Genomic DNA, 21,727 nt, shown 5'->3' with positions numbered 1-21,727 from the left:
GACACCCAAACCAATCAACTAACCAAAGCGATTTTTGTTCGGCCCTCTCGCTCTCATCAGTCCATCCTCACGCCCCCCACTTATGTTCGGGTACATTGCAAAGGAAATCTCCAACCATACCTTATTGTTGGTTAAACCGAACCAACTTCGATCAGAATTCGAGTTCAAACTTCAGAAGTTAATAAACACCAACTTGGATAAAAAATCGAGTTCAAACTTCAGAAGTTAATCAACTGAAGTCACATATGTTCGTTTTGCATCGTTGTATGCTTATTCTCTAAGCAGTAATGGGATGTGCGCCTCCATCTATTCCCTCCTTGTCCCTCTTCTTGGTGTTGCTGATCTGCATCTCATTCACTCAGATTTGTGATGTATCAATCAATCTACACTTATATAGATTAATTGCGGCGCCTCAAATTAGTCTCAGCAAAGACATTCCTTTGTAGCAAAGAATCACAGATGAACTGCAAACGTGACAGGCATAGGGCAATGACAACCCACTAAAAAAAATCTGGCGGCATTCTCCATGACATTCTTTGACACATATATATTTAGTTAGGATTACGTGAGAACCAGCTATTCCAAAGAACGTGATTTTTCGCATCCGTCTAGTATTCCAATCATGGAATCAAGTGCTAGCCCTCTCAGTAAAGACTTATTTTCATGGAAGCATCGCATCCGTCTAGTATTCCAATCATGGAATCAAGTGCTAGCCCTCTCGGTAAAGACTTATTTTTTCAATCATGGAATCAAAGGAACGTGATTCACTAAAAAATTGTCTTTTAGTTTATAAATATATATGTTTTAGTTATATTTGATGTGGAATTTCTAGGTTTGTTTAGACTGTTGGGTTTTCATAAAATCCAACGGTGTATATTCTTATCTTTTTAAATTTATATGTGTCTTAGTTGTATTTGATATGGACTCTTCAGGCTAGTCTAGACCGTTAGATCTTCATAAAATCCAACGGTGTAAATTCTTCTCTTTTTTAGATTAATGTGAGAATTTCTAGACTTTCTCGACGAACGTGGTGGCTTCTTTTAACACTATTGTATTAAGATAAAGATGTCTTAGTTGTATTTGATATGGACTCTTCGGGCTAGTCTATACCGTTAGATCTTCATAAAATCCAACGGTGCAAATTCTTCTCTTTTTTAGATTAATGTGAGAATTTCTAGACCCTCTCGACGAACGTGATGGCTTCTTTTAACACTATTGTATTAAGATAATAGATATCATATCTCTAAGGCAAGCAGTCAGTTGTGGCATACATCAATTTTTCCTTCAATTTAAGGATGTGTCGATTCTTCCATCAATAAAAATAAACATAGTTCCAGATTGGCCGCATTTTGCTGAATTAGAAATAGACAAATGGGAGACCACATGCAAAATAAAACTGTATTATAAATTGCAAGCTTGCCCTTTTATTCCTTTAGCTCCGCGATAGTACAACTTTCAAATTTGCTAAAAACAAAAATAAATACTGACTGCAAGATATATTATTACAACAAAGCTGCATCAGAGCGCTCTGTTATAGCTGCAAGCAGTCTTGGCATTGGGGGCATATCAAGCTCCTGGAGACCCTCAAGAACACGAACTACTTCACCCATTGTAGGCCGATCACATTCATTATCTTGGATACACCAAAATGCAACTTTGCAAACTCTTTCAGCCTCTTCTAAGTCAAAGTCACCATGTAATTGTGGATCCACCAAACTCTGTAGATCCCCCTCATGAAGCTTGCTGATGCCCTGCACCGGCAAAAATGCAACATTATAACTGCTCTTACTGTTTACTTCTTGTGTGTTCCTCTTTCCTGATATGATTTCCAACAATACCATACCAAAACTGTAAACATCAACTTTCGGTGTAATAGCAACTCCGCTAAGCCACTCAGGGGCAAGATACCCTGCCGTTCCTCGGAATGTAGTCATCACTCGGCTAAAATCCCTTCCTATAAATGCAGCCATCCCAAAGTCTGCAATTTTAGGAGCAAAAGATGCGTCGAGAAGTATGTTTTCTGGCTTAATATCACAATGTATGATGCATTCGCGACAACTCTGATGCAAGTAGTATAACCCTCTAGCAACTCCTAGGGCTATTTGGTACCTTGTGCTCCAGTTCAGGATGATTGCATTGCTCTGAAAAAGATGGGCATCAAGAGACCCATTTGACATGTGCTCATACACAAGTAGCCTCTTATCACCTTCACAGCAGAAGCCAATCAATTTCACTAGGTTGATATGTTGGATCAATCCGATTGAGCTCACCTCAGCTCTGAATTGCTTCTCTCCCTGGCGGGCACCATCAAGCCTTTTGACTGCAATAGTAGTTGACTCACTTAACACTCCCTTGAATACAGTGCCAAAACCACCTCCTCCTAGTCTTTCTGAGAAATTTTTAGTAGCACGGACTAAATCGATGTATCTGAAGGCTATAATTCCACCACTACCTCGAGTGTCGTGTAACGGCACATTGAACCACTTGGATCTTTTCCTCCAAACCACCAACAACAGTATGAGCGCCAGTAACCCGAAACTAACGATGCTTGCAGCAATAATAGCTCTTGGTTTTCGTTTGTTCTTCTTGTTCTTCTCCAAACTTTGAAAATCTCTGGCTGCCAGGCGAAGGTAAAGGACATCTTGACCAGTAATGGCAATGCCATCGTCCAGACTTACATCAAGCAATTCCCCGTGCCAGACAGAGCATTTGCTACTGCTATAGGAGTAAGCGGTGCAGGAGCAGTCATTGAGGCAAGCTTGTTCGCAGTTGCTTGGCGTGGTAGCATCCTCTATTGTCTGAGGATTAAAGGGCAGCTTCACACGAGAGATAGGGTGAAACACATCTGTCGAACCTGTCTTGCTTCCGTTGCTACTAGGTACGCAATCCAAGGGAGTATTTCTTGCACACCCTCCCGTTCGATCACCGAGCTCCCAATCCCTAGGCGATTTCCGGGAGAAGGTCTCCAGGCAGTCACAGAACAATGACGGGGCTGAATTGCCGTTGCAAACCGTGGAAGGCCCGCAGACACCATGCGCAATGCAGAAATCAGAAGGCTGGGCGTACACAGTCTCCCAAGATTCTTTGTCCTTCGACCAAACATTCAGCTTGAGCTGACCGGAGATGTCTATCGGGACGAACACGGCAGCCGAGTCATTCGTGATGGTGTAGGAGAAGTACACCTCGTCTTCGTCATCTCGGAACGTTGGCTTCAGCAAATCCTTGGTCCGTGGATCCGAGTCCATCAGCCCATCGAGCGCCTGCACAAGCTGTGCTAATCTTCCGGCCGGCCAGGACCAGTACACCACGGGAGGGGAGCTGCGACTCGTCAGGCGCATCGCCCCGTCGATGCCGACGTCAATGGAGTAGGAGCCGGGCCCCGGATCGATGAGGCTCTTCTTGGAGACGAAGGAGCGGTTGAAGCCGGTGAGCTTGTTCCGGCCGATCTTGGCGGTGGGAAGCCCGACGTCGGTCGGGTAGTCGAAGCTCTGCCACAGCGGCGGCGGCGGCGCTCCGTTGGATGATGGGGTTGCTGGTACGAGGACGAGGTTCCCGGTGCTGTTGAGAAGGGCACTGACACTGTCTGTGGTGTTGACAACTTGAGTGGACCATAGCTTGGACTCGGTGGTGGTGTTCAGGGAGACGATGACGAGGTTGCCGTCTCGCGAGATCCTGAGCTGCGTCGTGTTGAGCTCGGACTCGGCGATCGGTCTCTTCCGGTTGGCGATCCAGACGGTGGTGCATACCGGGATCTTGTTGAACCAGATGCCGAGGTACCAGCCGCGGGAGGAGACGGTGGTGGTGGTGGTTCCGCCGGTGGAGTTACCGGCGGTGCTTTGCCGGAACCGGAAGAAGCCGAGCGCGAACTTGCCGTTCCTCGAGACGAGCTTGTCGCCGGCGGCGAGCGTCCGGCCTGCCGCGAGCGTGTCGCCGGTTGCGGTCGCGGTGGAGCATGGAGCCGCGGTGTGCAGCGAAAAGGAGAAGACGACGAGCGCAGCCAGTGCTACGTGGAGGGGAGTCATGGCCGGTGGCCGGTGAGAGAGCATGTGGCTGTGCCAGGCAGAGGTCGGCAGAGAGGAGCTAGCTAGCAGCATGCACGCATCTCGGCGTGTGTGCTGAACTGCTGACGATGTGCTGCTGCTGGTGCTGGGAGGAGGAAGAAGAGGCTATGTGTTCAGAGAAAAATTGGAGGTCTTAGCAAGCTGAAGGGTATACGTATGCTTGACACGCCATGGACGGAAGGATGTGAATCCGAGAAGAACTCCATGGAAGCAATCAAGTTGCGACGCGAGGAAGGCCGCGGCGTGCATGCCCAGCTGAAGGCGCGGCCATACTAGCAGTCACACTTGCGGCGCGTTGATCAGGACGGCGACGGTGCGGGTGACTGGTGCGCCGTCCTACTCAACAGTATCCCGTTGCCTCGAGTCCAGGGGGTGGGGCGCGCTCGCCGTGGACGACCCGGCGACCGGGTCGCCGACCCTGTCGACCAGCGGTGCTGTCGCGTCGCGGCGAGGTACAGAGAGGACGACGACGGAGGCCGCCCGTCGGCAGAGACATGTCAGACGATGAGACCAAGGCGACGAAAATTCCAGCACTGAGCGATCAGACACGCACTCTCCATTATCAGGATAGCGTGGTGGTGGTCAGCAGATTGGTGACGGACAGCCATACCGGTTGGACGAGAAGGAAACCTCCTGCCCGGCCGTTTTAACTTCACGTTGCGGCGATCGGTGCGATTCGCACTGCAGACTTCTCAACGGGGCCATTCAATGTCACGTCTCCGATGGCCTGAAATTTTCTGGGCAAGCGGCGGCGGCGGCCGGCGGCCGGCGGCGTGCGCCTGTGCCGTTCGGTGGCTCGCGCACACCGGCGGATATCACTACTACACAAATGGCTTGGTGTCCCGGTTGCCAACTTTTTTTTTTCCAGTTTTGACAACCGGGACTACGAAGCCGGGACGACTCACATAGAGATTCCTTACCATCTCACCTACAGCTCGCATGTGACTATATGAGATGACTTCCTTTTGTACTAATCCGTAGAGACCTCTTTGGTCCGGGTTGGTACTACCAATCGGGACTAAAGGGGTACCATTTAGTCCGGATTGGTGGTACCACCCGGGATCAAAGAGTTGGGCCTTTTGTTCCAGTTGGAGCCACCAACCGGGACCCAAAGACTCTTCTTTGGTTCCGGTTGGTGGCTCCAACCAAAACAAAAAACTCTTGCGCTCCTCGCGTGTTCGGTTAGCCGTTGTACTCGAGACAAAAGTCTTTATTGGTCTCGGATCTAACGGTGGCCGGGACAAATATGGAGATCAAAGCCTGTTCTATACTAGTGTATGTGCGGTGCGGTGGCGCGCTGGCCGCGGGTAGCTCGGCGACGTGGCGCATCAGTCACCAAAAACATGCGCCGGGCAGGCAGGTGTAGCTACTATTAGACTGTCCACAGCGAGAAGAGCAAATGAAGGAGCAAATGTACTGTTTGGCACTGTAGATGTACTGTTTGGCACTGTAGACAGAGGGGGCGTGGAAATCGAGGAGGAGATGCTCCTGAGTTTGCTCGGCCCGTTGTGGACGGCCTTAGGCCTATGCTACAGGCGTCAAGGCCCGCATCTTCTTCGTTCCCAGCAAGCTTCCCGCAGATGGGTCGACCTCTCCGGTCAGGCCCAGACAAAGACAACGCAGCTGGCGCCAGCTCTTCCAACAGCGCATGGATGATGGATGCAAGTCAAGCACGAGTCCGGCCAGGTCAGGTTCCCAAGCGATGAAATGCGCTGCTGCACAGCCTCAATCATCGCATTTATTTGGTCCAGCAGCCACTGCTGCCAAACAACAATGTACTAGTAACGATGAAAGGTGGGCATGGAGCACAGTATTCGCAGCAACAATGCATCGGAAGCAAAAATAATAATAATAATAAAAAATAAAAAATCTGAAGGCGCGGGCGCTCTACATGGCAAAAAATTTCCAAACCCTCTGCAATGTCACACTTCAGTAATCAACTAGAAGTGATAAATCTCTAAACAAAGCAGCAAGTAGTGGCCATATATCAGGTTTTTCCAAATAAATAGTAGCAAATTTCAAATTTCCATCTTCAACTTAAGAGTACATGTCCGCTATCCCATCTCAACAAAACACACTGCCCATATTTTGCTAGTACAAATATTTGCTTGCTTACCACAACAATCGGTAAGAAGCATAAATAAGACAGTAGTAGGTAGACCACAAACTATACAGCATACACAACTTTACAACCTTGCCTTAACTTTCAAATTTGTTGAAACAAAGTTTTACTAACACCAACAACGAAGTGCCTGTGAATTCTCATACTAAAGCTTCATTAGAGTGCTCAGTTATAGCTGCAAGAAGTCTTGGCACTGGGGGCATATCAAGCTCCTGTAGACCCTCAAGAACACGGACCACTTCACCAATTGTTGGCCGATCAAACTCATTATCTTGGATGCACCAACATGCAACTTTGCAAACCCTTTAAGCCTCTTCCAAATCAAAGCAACCACGTAACAGCGGATCCACCAAACTCTGCACATCTCCCGCATGAAGCTTGCTGATGGCTTGCACAGGGAAATAAGCAGCGTGATAACTATTGCTGGTGTAAACTTCAGGTGAATTCCTCCTTCCTGATATGATTTCCATCAGTACCATGCCGAAGCTATATACGTCGACTTTTGGTGTAATAGCTACTCCGCTAAGCCATTCCGGGGCAAGATACCCTGCAGTGCCTCTGAATGTAGTCAGAACTCGGCTGAAATCCCGTCCTACAATAGCCGCCATCCCAAAGTCTGCGATCTTAGGAACAAACGATGAATCTAGAAGTATGTTTTCTGGCTTAACGTCACAGTGTATGATGCATTCATGGCAACTCTCATGCAAGTAGGACAATCCTCTAGCAACTCCTGTAGCAATTTGATACCTGATGCTCCAATTTAGGATAGTAGCACTGCTCTGAAATAGATGGGCATCTAGAGATCCATTTGGCATGTGTTCATACACAAGTAGCCTCTTATCACCTTCGCAGCAGAAACCAATCAATTTCACTAGGTTGATATGTTGGATCAATCCAATTGAGCTCACCTCGGCCCTGAATTGCTTCTCTCCCTGACGGGCACCATCAAGCCTTTTCACAGCTATAATAGTCTTGTCACCTAAGACTCCCTTGAATACAGAACCGAAACCACCACCTCCAAGCCTTTCAGAGAAACGTTTAGTAGCATGACCTAAATCAGTGTATCTAAAGGCTATAATTCCACCACGGCAACCTTGAATTCCATGTAATGGTGCACCACACCACTTGAATTTCTTACTCCAAATCACTAGCGACACGACCATAAGTAACCCAAAACTAGCAATGCTTGCAGCAATAACAACTCTTGGTATTCTTTTGCTGTTTTTTGTAAGACTTTGCAAATCACTTGTAGCAAGGCGAATGTAAAGAACATATTCAGAAGTAATAGCACTTCCATCATCCTGGTTTAGATTAAGCAAATCCCCAAGCCAAATAGAGCATCTATTATTCTTAAAGGAATAAGCTGTGCAGGAGCAGTCGTTAAGACAAGCTCTTGCGCAATCGCTTGGGGTGATAGCATCTTCTATGCTTCGGGGATCGTATGGCAATGTAACACAAGGTATGCTATGGAACACATCTGTTGAGTGTGTCATGTTTCTGTTACTAGTTGTGCAGTCTAGGGGAGTATTTCGGACACACCCTCCAGTCCAATCACCAAGCTCCCAATCCTTAGGTGACTTCCGAGAGAAGGTCTCCATACAATCACAGGATGGACTTGAGTTGTCCTTGCAGACCGTGAATGGTCCACAGACAGCATATGTAGTGCATAAATCAGAAGGCTGGGAATATATTAGTTCCCAAAATTGTTTGGCTTGTGACCAAACATGCAGCTGAACCTGACCAGAGGTGTTTAATGAGACAAATGAGGATGATGATTCATTCAATGAGGTGTACGTGAAGTACTCCTCTTCATCATTGTTGAAATATGCCGGTTTCAACAAACCTTTGGTCCGTGGATCTGAGTCTAGCAACCCATTCAGTACTGGTATAAGTGTATTCGCTAACTTTCCAGATGGCCAAGACCAATACAATACAAAGGGGGGTTTGCGGCGCTCGAGGAGCATCACCCCGTTGTTGTTTATCTCGAGTTTGTATGAGCCAAGACCGGGATCTATCATGCTCTTCTTTGAGATGAACTGCCATTTTAAACCAGTGACCTTGTTCCGGCCTAATTTGGCGCCAGGAATCCCGACATCTGTTGGATAGTCAAAGCTCTGCCACAACGGCACTCCATTAGATGGGCTTTCTGCTACGAGGGCAAGGTTTCCGGTGTTCATGAGAATGGCGCTAGTACCTTTAGTGTTGGTTTCTATTGACCTATTGACAAAGTGAGTAGTAGACCAGATTATTGACTCAGTGGTGGCATTGTTTGAGAGGATGATGGCAAGATTGCCATCTCTTGAGATTTTGAGTTGTGTCAGCTTGAGCTCAGGGTAGCTAATGGGCTTCTCCCTATTAGCAACCCAAACAGGGGTGAAAACTGGGATCTTATTGAACCAGATGCCAAGGTACCAGCCAAGGGAAGAGGAGGAGGTGGTAGTGGTGGCGGCGGTGTCAGTGGACTTACTGATGATGGCAGTTGGTGGTGGCTGGAACTGGAAGAAGCCAAGCGCGAACTTGTCATTTTTTGATACAAGCTTGTCACCGGCAGCAAGCGACTGACCTGCCACGAGAGTATCGCCATTTGCCGGTGCGGCAGAACATGAAGGAGTGTGCATGGAAGACAAGAGAAGGCCACCGAGTAGTATGTAGAGGAGAGCCATCAGAGGCATGGAGAAGGGAATCGACTGGAGATGGAACAGAGGAGTATCTGTGATTGGCTGCTGATGGTGCGCATATGCTGCTCTGCTGCTGGGAGAAGATAAAAGGAGTCTCTTATGTATATATAGAAAAAGGTGGCAGTGGCACAGGATATGAACTCCATCGGTGGAACCAAGGACTGCATGCATGTCCAGCTGACACACAGACAGCCGGGCGGGGAAGATACGGCAACAAAGTGCTATCATAAACATTGAAGGCTAAACAGTTGGTTGGCTATCGTTTAGTTCTTTTTCGAGTCTAAACAGCTATTTTATCTGGTTAAACGATCATTAAATAGGCTAGATAAGTGATTAAATGGGCACGGCTAGTCACGTTATAGCATTTACATAGTGTACGTAAACAGGCTAAACAGCCGTATAAAGAGAACACTAGTGGTACTAAATTTTAGTCTATGTCACATCAAACAGAATTTTGTCATTTAGAAATATTATTAAATAAAATATGGTTACAAAACTTTTTGCATAGATAGGTGCTAATTTGCGAGACGAATCTAATTGGAGTACTTGATTCATAATTTGCTACAGTGATGCTAAAGTAACTATCCGCTAATTATGAATTAATTACCCTCTTTAGATTTGTCTCACGAATTAGCACTCATTTGTACAATTAGTTTTATAATTAGATTTTATTTAATATTTCTAAATATTAAAATTATGTAAGATTCTTTTTCATGTGACCAGACTAATGTTTAGTCAGGGTATCAAACATAAAGATTTGCAGGTTCTCGTTACCTGAAGTCCGTCAAGTCAACATCGAGGTCCCCGCTAGCGGCTAGTACTGTCCTTCATGGTACGAGGTCCCGCGTCTATCACGCCATCAACCACCCCAGGCCCAAACAATGCTGGCACCAGGACTTGCGATGAAGACCAAGACCAATGGCGTTAAGACTTAAGACGAGGTTGAATCATCATACTCCCATCATTACGTCATCTAGGAGTGTTTAGTTCTCTTCCCAAAAATTTTACACCCATCACATTAAAGAGAATTTTACTATATAAAATTATTAAATAAAATATGTTTACAAAATTTTTTACACAGATGAGTTGTAAATCGCAAGACGAATCTAATGAATCTACTTAATCATGGTCGTGTTTGGAAGACACACTAATTTTTTTTCATAAAAAGACGAATGCATGCATGAAGTATTAAACGAAATTTATTTGTGAATTTTTTTCACGGATGAGTGTAACTTTTCGAGACGAATCTAATAAGTCAAGTTCCATCATGGTTGGCTACAGTGATGCTACAGTAACCGTGTGTAATCATCCCCTAAGTGTACGATCGAAGACCTCGTTATCTACAGTAACTGCTATAGTACCATAATTGTGGAGGTGGTTTCGTAATTAGATTTTATTTAATACCTTTAATTAGTGGTCAAAGCATCGAAAAATTTTCATAAATTTTTTTTCATGGGCCATCCAAACACGGCCCATAATTTGCAACTTGAATTGCATGCATGTTCAGCTAACGGGGAAGCTTTTTTTAAAAAAAAAATCTCAGCTAACGGGGAAGTAACAGCGAGGAACGCTGCACGTCAACTGCATGCATGTTCAGCACTGCCCACTTGGGCTGCCTGCCACTTGTACTAACTAGTTGATACGAGGCAAGGGGGATATATGTTAAGAAATAGTATAAGTTAAGAAATCAGTTTGTAGCACTCAGTCACACAGATCACAAACTCAAGAACACAAGAGTGAAAACACTGTAGATTGACTTTGTTTTACAACAACAGTATATACTCCCTAACCCAAAATATAAGTAGGTGTTTAGACACATCGATATAGTCAACGTGGTGATACTTTGTCTACCAGTTTCTATTAAAAAATTATGAAAATATTTTTCATGGTTAACACATCAACCTTGTGTTTCCAATCTGCAATAATTTTTATTTAGTGATAATCAAAATCAAAGGCATAAAAGTTTGACAGGCAAGAATCCTAAAACAATAGCAGGCAATGATTCTTAATGCCAACATTAGAAACTAACTACATTTTCCTTTTGTTCACATTATACCTTGAAGCCACTTGTTTGTGCCCACTTGAATAATCTTCACAGTAGCTCGACATCTTCCAAACATCTTTACTGCTAGTACCAAGAGAAACAATTACTTTGGGTGCATCTATATTAGACAATTAAAGTATTTTTCACCTAATGGTTTTGTCTTTAGGAATTGAACTTCTGAGCAAGATTGGCAGAAATTTGCCATCATTCAGATATAAAGGTGCCTCTGGCCTTTCTTCTCACTGATGGGTCAACAGAATAAACTTTATTGTTAGGTGGGACAGAATGCATTAGAACTTGGCTCATATATACTGCTATTGTGGGACTTCAAGTATTGCGTACCACACCTCACCTCAAGTTTTGATGCTTCATTGGATTGATAGAAGAATAGGCATGAAACTTTTCCTTCAGAGGTAAATGGTGAGCAGGTAGGCAGAATGAATCGTACAGGCTGATGCTTCTAGTTTTGCTGGGTCGAACCAATGGGAAACAAGAATCAAGAATTTGGTAGCAGCACTGATACATATGAAAATATGGAACCAGATGAAGGAGCACATCAGGAAAAAAAATGGGCCAGTAATCCTCCGATCCGTAATGTCATACATCAGACAGCCTAACTTAGTAATGGCATTTTTCAACAAGAAACTTAGAAGTGACATCTCTAAAGAAAATGGTAAGTAGTGGTGTATACCTTCTTCCTCTAGCTTTAGGATTGGTACGCATCAACTGCCCCATCGAGAGAATAAACACATATTTCTAGTCCTTCCATAATTGGGATCATTGAAAAATAAAAAAAGAGATCCATCGTATGTACAGTTTAACAAGTGAAAGCCTGACTTGCCTTATTCCTTCCAATCCACATTAGAAATTTGAACATTGCCGCTAACTATGAAGCATTAGCAAATTACAATATTGAAGCTCCATCAGAGCATTCTGTTATAGCTGCAAGTAGTCTTGGCATCGGGGGCATATCAAGCCCATGTAGGCCCTCAAGAGCCCGGACCACTTCAATCATTGTCGGCCGATCACACTCATTATCCTGGATGCACCAACATGCAACTTTGCAAAACCTTTCAGCCTCTTCCAAATTAAAGTTGCCATGTAATTGTGGATCCACTAAACTCTGCACATCTCCCTCATGGAGCTTGCTGACTGCTCGTACAGGGAAAAAAGCAACATGGTAGCTGCTGCTAGTGTATCCTTGGTTAGGTGAGTTCCTCCTTCCTGAAATGATCTCCAACAATACCATACCAAAGCTGTAGACATCAACTTTTGCTGTAACAGCAACTCCACTAAGCCACTCTGGCGCAAGATACCCTATAGTTCCTCTTGATGTAGTCAGAACCTTGCTAAAATCCCTTCCTACAATTGCTGCCATCCCAAAGTCCGCAATCTTTGGAACAAATGATGCACTGAGAAGTATGTTTTCTGGCTTAACATCACAATGTATGATGCACTCACAACAACTCTGATGCAAGTAGGACAATCCTCTAGCAACTCCTATTGCTATCTGATATCTAGTGCTCCAATTTAGGATGGTAGCTTTGCTCTGAAATAGATGTGCATCAAGAGACCCATTTACCATGTGTTCGTACACAAGTAGCCTCTTATCACCTTCGCTGCAGAAACCAATCAATTTGACAAGGTTAATATGTTGGATTAATCCAATTGAGCTCACCTCAGCTCTGAATTGTTTCTCTCCTTGACTGGCACCATCAAGCCTTTTCACTGCTATAGCAGTCGAATCACTTAACACACCCTTAAACACAGAACCAAAACCACCTCCTCCCAGTATTTCCGAAAAATTTTTAGTAGCATGACCTAAGTCGGTGTATCTAAAGGCTATAATTCCGCCACCAGTACCTTGACTGCTGTATAATTGTGCACCGCAACATTTGAATTTTTTCCTCCAAATCATTGACAGCAGAATGAGCATTAACAACCCAAAACTAATAATGCTTACAGCACTAACAACTCCAACAATTGGTTTCCTTTTGTTTTTTCTCACACTTTGCACATCTTTGGTGGCAAGGCGAACGTAAAGAACATCTTCAGAGGTGTTGTCAATGTTATCATTCTGTTTTACATTAAGCAATTCCCCATGCCAGGTATAACATCTGCTGCTGTTATAGGAATAAGCAGTGCAGGAACAGTCACCGAGACAAGCTTCTGCACATTTGCTTTCAGTGGTAGCATCTTCTATGCTTTGGGGGTCATAGGGCACTGTAACACGTGTTATGGGTTGGAACATGTCTGTTGAACTTGTTGTGTTTTCCTTAACATTGCAATCTAAGGGAGTAATTCTGACACACCCGCCTGTGTGGTCATCAAGCTCCCAATCCAGAGACGATTTCAGAGAGAAGCTTTTCATACAGTCACAGAATGGCTTTGAATTGCTGTTGCAGACTGTGAAAGGTCCACAGGTAGCATACGCAGTGCAGGGAACAGCAGGTTGGGCATATAATGTTTGCCAAGACTGTCTGGCTTGTGACCAAACATTCATCTTGACCTGACCAGAGATGTCTAGTAAGGCGAATATCAAAGATGATTCATCCACTAAGGTGTATGTGTAGTACATCTCTTCATTGTTATCAATATATGCGGGGCTAATCAACCCTTTGGTTTGTGGATTCATGTCTAGCATCGTCTTCAATAGTGGTACAAGTAATGAACTTCCTGATGACCAAGACCAATACACTACAGAGGGGTTACGGCTCCTTAGGAGCATTGCCCCATTAGTGTCAAGTTCAATGCAGAATGAGCCAAGACCCGGATCAATCAGGTTCTTGCTCGAGATGTATTTGCGATTCAAACCGGTGACCTTATTCCGGCCAAACTTGGCGCCAGGAAGAAAAACATCTGTTGGGTAGTCAAAGCTCTGCCACAACGGTGGTACCGCACTAGATGGGCTTCCCATGAGGGCAAAGTTTCCATTGTTGAAGAGGACGGCGGTGGTGTTTATGATGCTGGTTTGTGTCTTATTGACAATGTTAGTGGACCATATTATGGATTCAGTGGCATGGTTTAAGATGACAAGATTGCCATCTCCTGAGATTTTCAGCTGTGTGTGGTTGAGCTTGGGATCGCTGATTGGCTTGTCCCTATTAGCAACCCATATAACGGTAAAAACAGGGATCCTATTAAACCATATGCCAAGGTACCAGCCAGGGGAGGTGGTGGTGCTAATGTCTGTGTACTTACTGGTGATACCTGAGCCTGGCTGGAAGAAGCCAAGCGCGAATTTGCCGTTTCTCGAGACGAGCTTGTCACCAACAGCGAGCACTTGGCCTGCCATGAGAGTATCATTATTTCCATTTGCAGCGGAGCATGGAGAGGGAGTGCGCAAAGAAGAGAAGATTGCAAGAAGGCAAAATAGCAGTATGTTCAGGGTAGGCATGGGGAAGCTCAATTGGACAAGGAAAGAGGAACTATGGGTCTATGGCTGAATGGCGATGGATGGAAGGGTGCACAAATATGTGCGATCTGGTGCCCCGCTCCGGTGTTTGGAGGAGAACGAAGTTATCAAGAGGATTTATAGAGAAAGAGAGAGGAAGTATGAGGTTGGACAGAACAGGCGCAGGACAGATTGTTAATTCAGATTGCTGATAGGACAGCAGTACTGAAAACAATGCGTTCTATCTACTCTGGTAGTGCGGTGGAAGTGCAACCGTGGGCATTGGGCACTCACGCGCCCTCTTTAGACAAGTTCACGAGTACAATGGCGGTATTACAGCAAAAACCACGGGCTACTCTCCCGGGTCCAGCCAACCCCTCCCCAGCACGCGTGCCGCGGCATCATAACCAACGCGGGACTTTCAGTGAGGATTCCATTCCAACGTGCCTGTGGTGGTCAAGTCAACAACGAGCCACTGGTTTGCTGACGCACGGCGCAGGAATGCAGCGGACTCGACCGAGGCCAGGGTCGAAGCCACGCGGCTCAAAATGCACAGACTTGATCATACTATACCATTGCCAGGAGCACAAACGCACAGTTCGTCGAGAAATTCTAGAGGATGCGGTTGAAATGGTTTCAGATTGCAGCCTGCAAATGATTCTCGATTTTCCCCTTATTCCAGCGATTTCACCTTTGGATCTACTACCTAGTACTTAAAAAGGTCTCTCGAATTAAACAGCGGGTAGTTACCTAGGCCTTGGAGAAAGACCCCTCTGCAACGCCATGGGACCGCGCCGCTCCCTTCTCCCTGCACACCGGACCGGACCGCGGGTAACGGAGCGCACAGTGCTCGGGGAACGGCGGCGCGGCCGCACGGACATTGGCCATCCGCGCGCTCAAGTCGGGCGGGGCAGCGCCTAGCGGAGGCCGAACGCCGGCAGCCGGCGCCCGGCAGGGACCGTCGAGGGGAGCGGCGGAATTGAGGTCCGCCTGTCCGAGCCGGCGCCGCCCGCCGTGGAAGGTGGTCGACATGGTAGGCTACTGGGCTTGGGCCGCGGTTTTTTCTCTAGGCCCATCTCTGCCTCTGGGAGTTAAAAACACCATAAAAAAACTTCCTGCAGGTGCCCTTTTTTCATATTTTAACCCTAAAAACATTTCGGAAAAAAAAATGTATGGGTCAATTTAGCTGCGAGATGTCCCTCTCAATCGAGAACAGAGGACGAGCAACCTGCTAGGCAAATCTGATCGAACAACAACAATTCTTCTGCTTTATAGACGTGTAGCAGTAATGTAATCCACAGTTTTCAAGCCTCACCTTGGAAGATCATGTTGTTCCTGATCTACAGCGATTACCAACTGGCCAGTGCCTCTCACAGTTGATGCGAGACCTCCAGGCTTTAGAATACAGAGATGCTCCAGCAAGCAATTGGATCTTACAGTAGTGCAGACCTTCAGTCTCCCTTACAGTCGTACAACCAGATCTCGTGAACCTGACTTACCATGGTTTATTCCCAAAACTGGTATAAGCTGCACTAGATCTTGCAAAGGAAACTATGCAAGTAAATGAGACACGTTTGGACCCAGAGGTGCATTGATCCCATAGCTCTACATATTTTTATAAGGATCCACATTCAAGGCAATCAAATGTTGCCCCCACATAGTATTATATAGTAAACCATCTCGCAAACTAGTGGTTTGCAGCAGGTTATGCTATTCATTAGGTCAACAACTCTAACTACTACTACTACCCTAAACTTCAGTTACTAACAAGGTAGTTCTCCTGCGACATAAATTCGGCAATAGAATCTTTTATGATATCATCATGGATCATCCTGGCAATCTTCATTCCAGTCACTTCTAACTCAGAACGATGATCCAGTGGCAAAGGCTCAACATCCTCCAAAGCAAAGTGCTCATAGTTACTGCGCTTCTTCACCACTTGCCAGACGTTTTCAGCTAACTGTTCGTGATCTATTTCAGGCCAGTACTTCATCATAACCTTTGAATGCAAACTGTTGTCAGGAGTTGTCATGTCAGCCAAGATAGAGTTTACAAGATCAAATAGAAGTTTCCTTTCCGATTTCGACCACAGGAGCAGCTTGCTGTACTTGTTTTCAAGCCAAAGAAACACATCTGAGCCCACTTGCCAACCTTCTGGGTAGTCTGGTAATTCACACACGCTTGCAAGCATGTCCTGAACATAACATAAATCCCTGTCCTCCTCATCCTTGAATATAGGTAACTGCTCTTCTGTTGCTTGGTACGTTAAGATGTCCACATTGTTGCACTCACCAGTTGACTGTGTATCTGAATAGTCTCCACAGATGCCATCTTGGTCTTCCATCTTCAGCATCTTCAGTTGCGCTCTGAGTCCTGCATTTTGTAGAAGAGGCAGGGATAATATTCAGTATATTAAACCATATGAGATGAAGAAAAATTGAATTGGCTTTGATGTACTAACCTTCAATACCAACGTTGATGCTTTTGAAGATTCCAGAATAAGAAGTACCTTCAACAGAACTTTGTGGTGATGAAGTAGTTGGACTTGAGCATTCACAACTCTCGCCACTTGCAATATTCACCGATTGTGTTGCTGGAGTGTCAACTTGAGCAATGTCAATCTCCACTGATGGGCTTCTTCCATCCTAGAACCAGATGTTAATTAAATCAGAATGTAATTATTCAATTTTGAGCTAGATTTTTCATATCAGAACAAAAAAATAATTGAGATGGCTGCAGATTCATAAATTATATAGACAAAATAAATAATCAGTAGAATTTTATCAGGACCAGTAAATAAAGGTTGACTGTCCAACCCCTAACCTGCCCAACTCAAGTCATGCGCATTTCTTCCTCGGCAGAAATGAGGAAATGACCTTTAATGTCAACACCAAAAGATAAATCCAGTTCTTTAAAATCTTGTGTTATAGGATTACAGTCTACCATGTAGCCAACCAATTGTTTGTGCATGTTGACCAACTAACATTGACAAGTGAAATCTTAAACTACTTAACAATAATAATACTGTTGCAACATACCTCCAATGCTATGTTATCCTGATTCTGAATCATTAGAACTTCTTTTGTCTTTGGGAAAGATGTTGATAGTGTCTGGTATGTCCGCCCCATATGAACTTCCGAATTTTTCTTGTCATCATGTTGAACATCAGAATAAGAATTTTGCAGATCCTCAGTTCTGATAGCGTCATCATGGTATTTTTCAGTATATATATTGCTTGCTCGAGACAGATCAGAGATGCAGATGCTATGCCTTGCTTTTTCCGAAGTTACATGAATCTCCTTCTCAGGTAGCATGTTTTCCTTTCCTAGATGAACAATTGCGCTTCCATTTCTCTGTTTTGCATTTCTGATTTGTGATCTCTTCCTGACAGGTATACTTTCAGATTCGTCAGTGGGTGTATTCAATATATCTTTCAGAATGGGCAACCTACAGGTTGGTGCCGACTGCCTTCTGCCTGATAATTTTGAAGAGGTGGTCGCCGAGGCTGGAAGAGACTTGGACCTGGGAAAATTCCTTGACGTACCACCCTTTGATTCATCTTCACAGTAAATCCCTGGCTTCCACCCATCTTTACTGCTAATACCAAGAGGGCTGGCTGGTACTTCTCTCACATTCGAGCGACTGAAGTTTGGATCTGATGATCCTTTGTGGGAGGATTCTTTTGTTGCATCTCCAGCAGAGAGTCCGAGCATTTCACCTAATGTTGTTATTCCTTTGGGAATTGAATTTTCTGAACCAGATTGGTGGGCCATTTGCCATCTTTCAGAGAGGTGCTTTCTGGCCTTCCTACTCACTAATGGTCCAGCAAAATTCGTGCTTGAATAAATGGGCATGGTGTCATCATGAGAGGTAGAAGCAACTTTTGTCCTCTCAGTGTCCACAGCAAGGTTATAATCGTCATTGGACTGTCTCCTCCTGCTGCCACTTTTAGCTGTCTGTTTTCTAAGCTTCTGTGTGGCTATACCCTCTTCTCCTTCCAGAACTTCATTCTTTTGTTGCAGAGAATATTGTTTATTATGGCGCGGAGGCTTTGAATGTTGTGTACCCCTCCTCTGCTTATATTTTGATGCTTCTTGGCTTGACACAATAGGTGTGAAACTTTTCCTTTGAAGGTTTGGTTTCAGAACTACGATTTGAGAGCGATGGCTTGAACCTTTACTCTTGTACCCAATTGATGCCAACGGCTCCACTGACGCAACTGAAGTTTCTTTGATCAGCATACTAGGGATGAGTTTCTCAAACTCCTTTGGTCTGCCAAACATCTCATCACACACACCTTCCATGTTGCAAAGGATTTCCTGCTCAGACGATTCTGCAGCAGCAGTATTATTTGTATGAGGAGAGCATTGCAAACCACTGTGACTAAGGATGTGTCCTGAGAATCCTGACACTGCAGTTCTATTCTCCTCAAGGATTTCAAGGAAAGCATCCTTTTTGGAGTGGAGTATCTCAAGTGCTTCACTGAACTCCTTAGAGTTCCTATGCCTTTCATCAGTGGCAAGGCGCTTCGCATCCAAGAACTTTTGCCTCACAAATTCCAGATCAGTCTCCAAGTTCCTCAGATATTGCTCCTCATTTCGAGGCTGCAAAAGCTCATCCACCACCATGTTCTCCATCTCTGTCACCTCAAAAACATCCTTCAATTCCGGTAGCTCATCAGAACTGACGTTACATGGCTGATCTTCAGATGAAGCAGAGGCCACTTCTTGAACAAACCCAGACAAGTGTTGTTGCAGATTACCTTGGCTGTCACTCTGGCACCGGTCAAGAACCTTTTTGGGGCGAGGCACGGTATCAAGGCCCATCAGCCTAGCAACGATGCCAGGTGAGCAATGGGTGAACTCCACTTGCTTCGGCGCCTCTTTCTTTGCAGGAACAGCATCTGACTTGTTAGAGAAGCCCTGGGAAAAAAGAGCGAGAGTATTTACATGGCTTCAGCTGGTAGTTCACTAGCAGCCATCTTTTAATGTATGTAGAAATGCATTTGAGGACAACAGTACTGCATTATGTACCTCTTTTATGTGGTCTTCTCTTCCTGGTGCATCCATGGTCGGCCGCATTGCCTTCTTTGCCCTTTTAAATCCTCGCTCAAATTCAAAAGTGAACTGGTGTAATCACGCAAAAGTTAAAATTACTAGGAATCAAGGTACACACTCATGCCGAAATAATGACTGGCAAGACCGTGAGAGAACAGTATCTTTGGGTTAAATTAGTTTTTTTTAAACCACGAAGCATATTTAAATAGGTGCGTGCGTTTGAAACCTGGATGGGCAAAATTAAACATGCAGTAGTACAATAAGAGTTAAGAGCGGCATCTGCGCTAATAAAAAACCTTGGTGAAAAGTAAAAACAAGAGCGGTAGAGCCCACGGGGAATGGCCTGCTTACTGATGTTTCTTCCACGGAAGACACCACCGGAGCCTCCAACGCCGACGGTTCCTTCGATTCGGGCGCTCCGGAAGCCCCGTTTGCTGCGCAACCACAACATGAGAAAGCAAACCAAAAAAAACTATGGTTAGAAAATGGAATGCGGAAACGGGGACGCCATGGAGGCCAAGCTCGCTCTGTGCTTGGAAGGAAACCACGCACCTCGGCGCGACGGGGCGGGCGGGGACGGCGGCCGCTGCCGGGAGTGGGGGCGTCGGGGCTTCGCCGAGGCACGCGACCCGCCGCCGCGCAGAATCTCTTCCGCCTCCGCTTCTGCTCCTCTCTCCTCCTGCAGGCTTTGGGCCCCGTTTGGATGACACTAGCACGACTAGAAAAAAAAATCGCATGAAGCACTAAAAAAATTTATTTGCAAAATTTTTTATAGATGGATGTAATTTTTCGCGACGAATCTAATGACAATAATTAATTGATGATTGGTTATAGTGATGCTACAGTAACCAATCTCTAATCGTGCGGTCAAAGACCTCGTTAGATTCGTCTTGCGAAGTAGTGCAGGGATCGTGGAGTTAATTTTGCAAACTGTTTCTATTTAATATCTCTAATTATTGATCAAAATTTATATTAATTGTGCTATTGAAGTAACCAAACAGGGCCTTGGAAACCTTTTCTCTCTCCTGACGAATTCAGATTTTGAACTGTGGGGCACTCATCCGTATGGGCCCCACATGGAAGTGCGGTGCCTGCAGGGGGCCGTGGACCTGTGAGGACCACGTCCACCTGCCTGCACCTGGGCCACAGCGTGATGCGGGGCATGGTGTCAGTAACGGTGGAAGGGCGACGAGCGCGTGAGGTGGCTCCGCCTGGGGTGGGGGACGGGCGCGGGTGGGTGTGCTCGAGTTCGAAAAAGTGTGATGGGGCACGAGGCGCGAAAGCCCAGGAAGGAGATGGCCAAGCCACCCCCTCTAGAAAAAAAATCATTTTTGACCATTCAACCATTGTCCGAGTTTAGTTTTAGTCATTAAACTCCAAAACCGGATATCCTCGACCATCCAACTATCAAAACCGTTTACTTTTGGTCATCCGACAGTTTCGCTGACGTGGACGCGCGGGTGGAAGTGAGGCCCACTTGTTGCAGCAGGTGCCGCCGCCACGTAGTACAGCCGGGGCAGGGGACGAAGAAGGGAGCGGCGGTGGCGGCCGCCGGGGTAGGGGAGGAAGGAGGGAGAGGCGCTGGGGGCCGCCGGGATAGGGGGTGCGGCGGCGGTGGGGAGGAAGGAGGAAGCGGCGGGAGGGGGCCGCCGGGGCAGGGGAGCTGCGGCGGTGGTGCCCAGGGGAGGTGCGGCGGGTGCGAGGACGAGCACCGCTACTGGCTCGCCTGCACGCCGCCACGAACCACGCCTGCGACGCGGAGCACGCCTCGCCGCGGCGCCCAGCACCGGCCGCCGTGCCGGCTCCGCGCAGTCCCTGCTGCCCGATTCGCGCGGCCCCTGCACCGGCTGCTGCTCAAGCCCGCCGCCGCCCATGCTCCGGCCGCCGCCTCCCAGCTTCCTACCACCCCTGCTACGGCTCGCCGCCGTCCAGCTCCCCGCTGCCCCTGCACGGCTCGTCGTGGCCCAGCAACTGCCTGCTGCTCCCTCGCCCTCACGCCTCACCGTGCGCGACCGCGGCTTTCTGGCGGCGGCGCTCGCGCCGGTTGCCCGGCGTCAGGCTGCTGCGCGTCACCACAACGGCCTCGACGCCGGCTCACCGGCCGCCCTCCCGCCGGTCACTGCTCCGCCTGCCGCCGACCGTCTGAAGGGAGGAGAGAGATGGAGAGGAGAGAAAGAGGGAGACAGAGAAAAGAGAGAGTGTGAGGGTAGCACTGACAAGTGGGCCCCACCTCCACGTGGCGTCCACGTCAGCAAAAATGCCGGATGGTCAAAAGTGAACGGTTTTGATAGTTGGATGGTCGAAGATATCCGGTTTTGGAGTTCAATGGCCAAAATCAAACTCGGACAATAGTTGGATGGTCAAAAATTTA

General features: G+C 46.4%; 4 protein-coding genes across 4 annotated transcripts; all 4 read right to left on the bottom strand.

Annotated features, from left to right (window-relative positions):
- Positions 1–1,397: 1,397 nt before the first annotated feature.
- On the bottom strand, positions 1,398–4,568 carry LOC120697272 (G-type lectin S-receptor-like serine/threonine-protein kinase At2g19130). The gene has a single exon (XM_039980434.1). The coding sequence runs from the start codon at positions 4,092–4,094 to the stop codon at positions 1,503–1,505; it is 2,592 nt and encodes an 863-aa protein (XP_039836368.1). The 5' UTR covers positions 4,095–4,568; the 3' UTR covers positions 1,398–1,502.
- A 1,497-nt stretch (positions 4,569–6,065) lies between these two features.
- Positions 6,066–11,330, bottom strand: LOC120697270 (G-type lectin S-receptor-like serine/threonine-protein kinase At2g19130). The gene has a single exon (XM_039980432.1). The coding sequence runs from the start codon at positions 9,093–9,095 to the stop codon at positions 6,489–6,491; it is 2,607 nt and encodes an 868-aa protein (XP_039836366.1). The 5' UTR covers positions 9,096–11,330; the 3' UTR covers positions 6,066–6,488.
- Positions 11,331–11,668: 338 nt separating this feature from the next.
- On the bottom strand, positions 11,669–15,285 carry LOC120697271 (G-type lectin S-receptor-like serine/threonine-protein kinase At2g19130). Its single transcript, XM_039980433.1, has one exon. It carries the CDS (start codon positions 14,300–14,302, stop codon positions 11,810–11,812), a length of 2,493 nt encoding a protein of 830 aa, XP_039836367.1. The 5' UTR covers positions 14,303–15,285; the 3' UTR covers positions 11,669–11,809.
- Positions 15,286–15,872: 587 nt separating this feature from the next.
- On the bottom strand, positions 15,873–20,520 carry LOC120700554. The gene is made up of 7 exons (XM_039984805.1): positions 20,485–20,520; positions 19,909–20,065; positions 19,708–19,790; positions 19,333–19,425; positions 17,338–19,221; positions 16,761–16,944; positions 15,873–16,672 (listed from the first exon to the last, which is right to left on the bottom strand). The coding sequence occupies exons 1-7, from the start codon at positions 20,518–20,520 to the stop codon at positions 16,056–16,058; spliced, it is 3,054 nt and encodes a 1,017-aa protein (XP_039840739.1). The 3' UTR covers positions 15,873–16,055.
- Between the last annotated feature and the right edge of the window lie 1,207 nt (positions 20,521–21,727).

This window comes from Panicum virgatum, chromosome 3K (assembly GCF_016808335.1).
Source record: "Panicum virgatum strain AP13 chromosome 3K, P.virgatum_v5, whole genome shotgun sequence".
Lineage (NCBI taxonomy): Eukaryota > Viridiplantae > Streptophyta > Magnoliopsida > Poales > Poaceae > Panicum > Panicum virgatum.
Note: the sequence above shows the minus strand (reverse complement) of the source record. Positions and strands in the feature narration are given on the sequence as shown.

Excerpts from the sequence above, each read along its gene's own strand:
- LOC120697271 (XM_039980433.1), bottom strand. The coding sequence starts at position 14,302 with ATGCCTACCCTGAACATACTGCTATTTTGCCTTCTTGCAATCTTCTCT.
- LOC120700554 (XM_039984805.1), bottom strand. The coding sequence starts at position 20,520 with ATGCCCCGCATCACGCTGTGGCCCAGGTGCAGGCAG. Across the intron at positions 19,791-19,908 it reads GCCCGCCCCGTCGCGCCGAG|CAAACGGGGCTTCCGGAGCG; the intron begins GTGCGTGGTTTC and ends GTGGTTGCGCAG. Across the intron at positions 16,673-16,760 it reads CATCAACGTTGGTATTGAAG|GACTCAGAGCGCAACTGAAG; the intron begins GTTAGTACATCA and ends TACAAAATGCAG.
- LOC120697270 (XM_039980432.1), bottom strand. The coding sequence starts at position 9,095 with ATGTTTATGATAGCACTTTGTTGCCGTATCTTCCCCGCCCGGCTGTCT.
- LOC120697272 (XM_039980434.1), bottom strand. The coding sequence starts at position 4,094 with ATGCTGCTAGCTAGCTCCTCTCTGCCGACCTCTGCCTGGCACAGCCAC.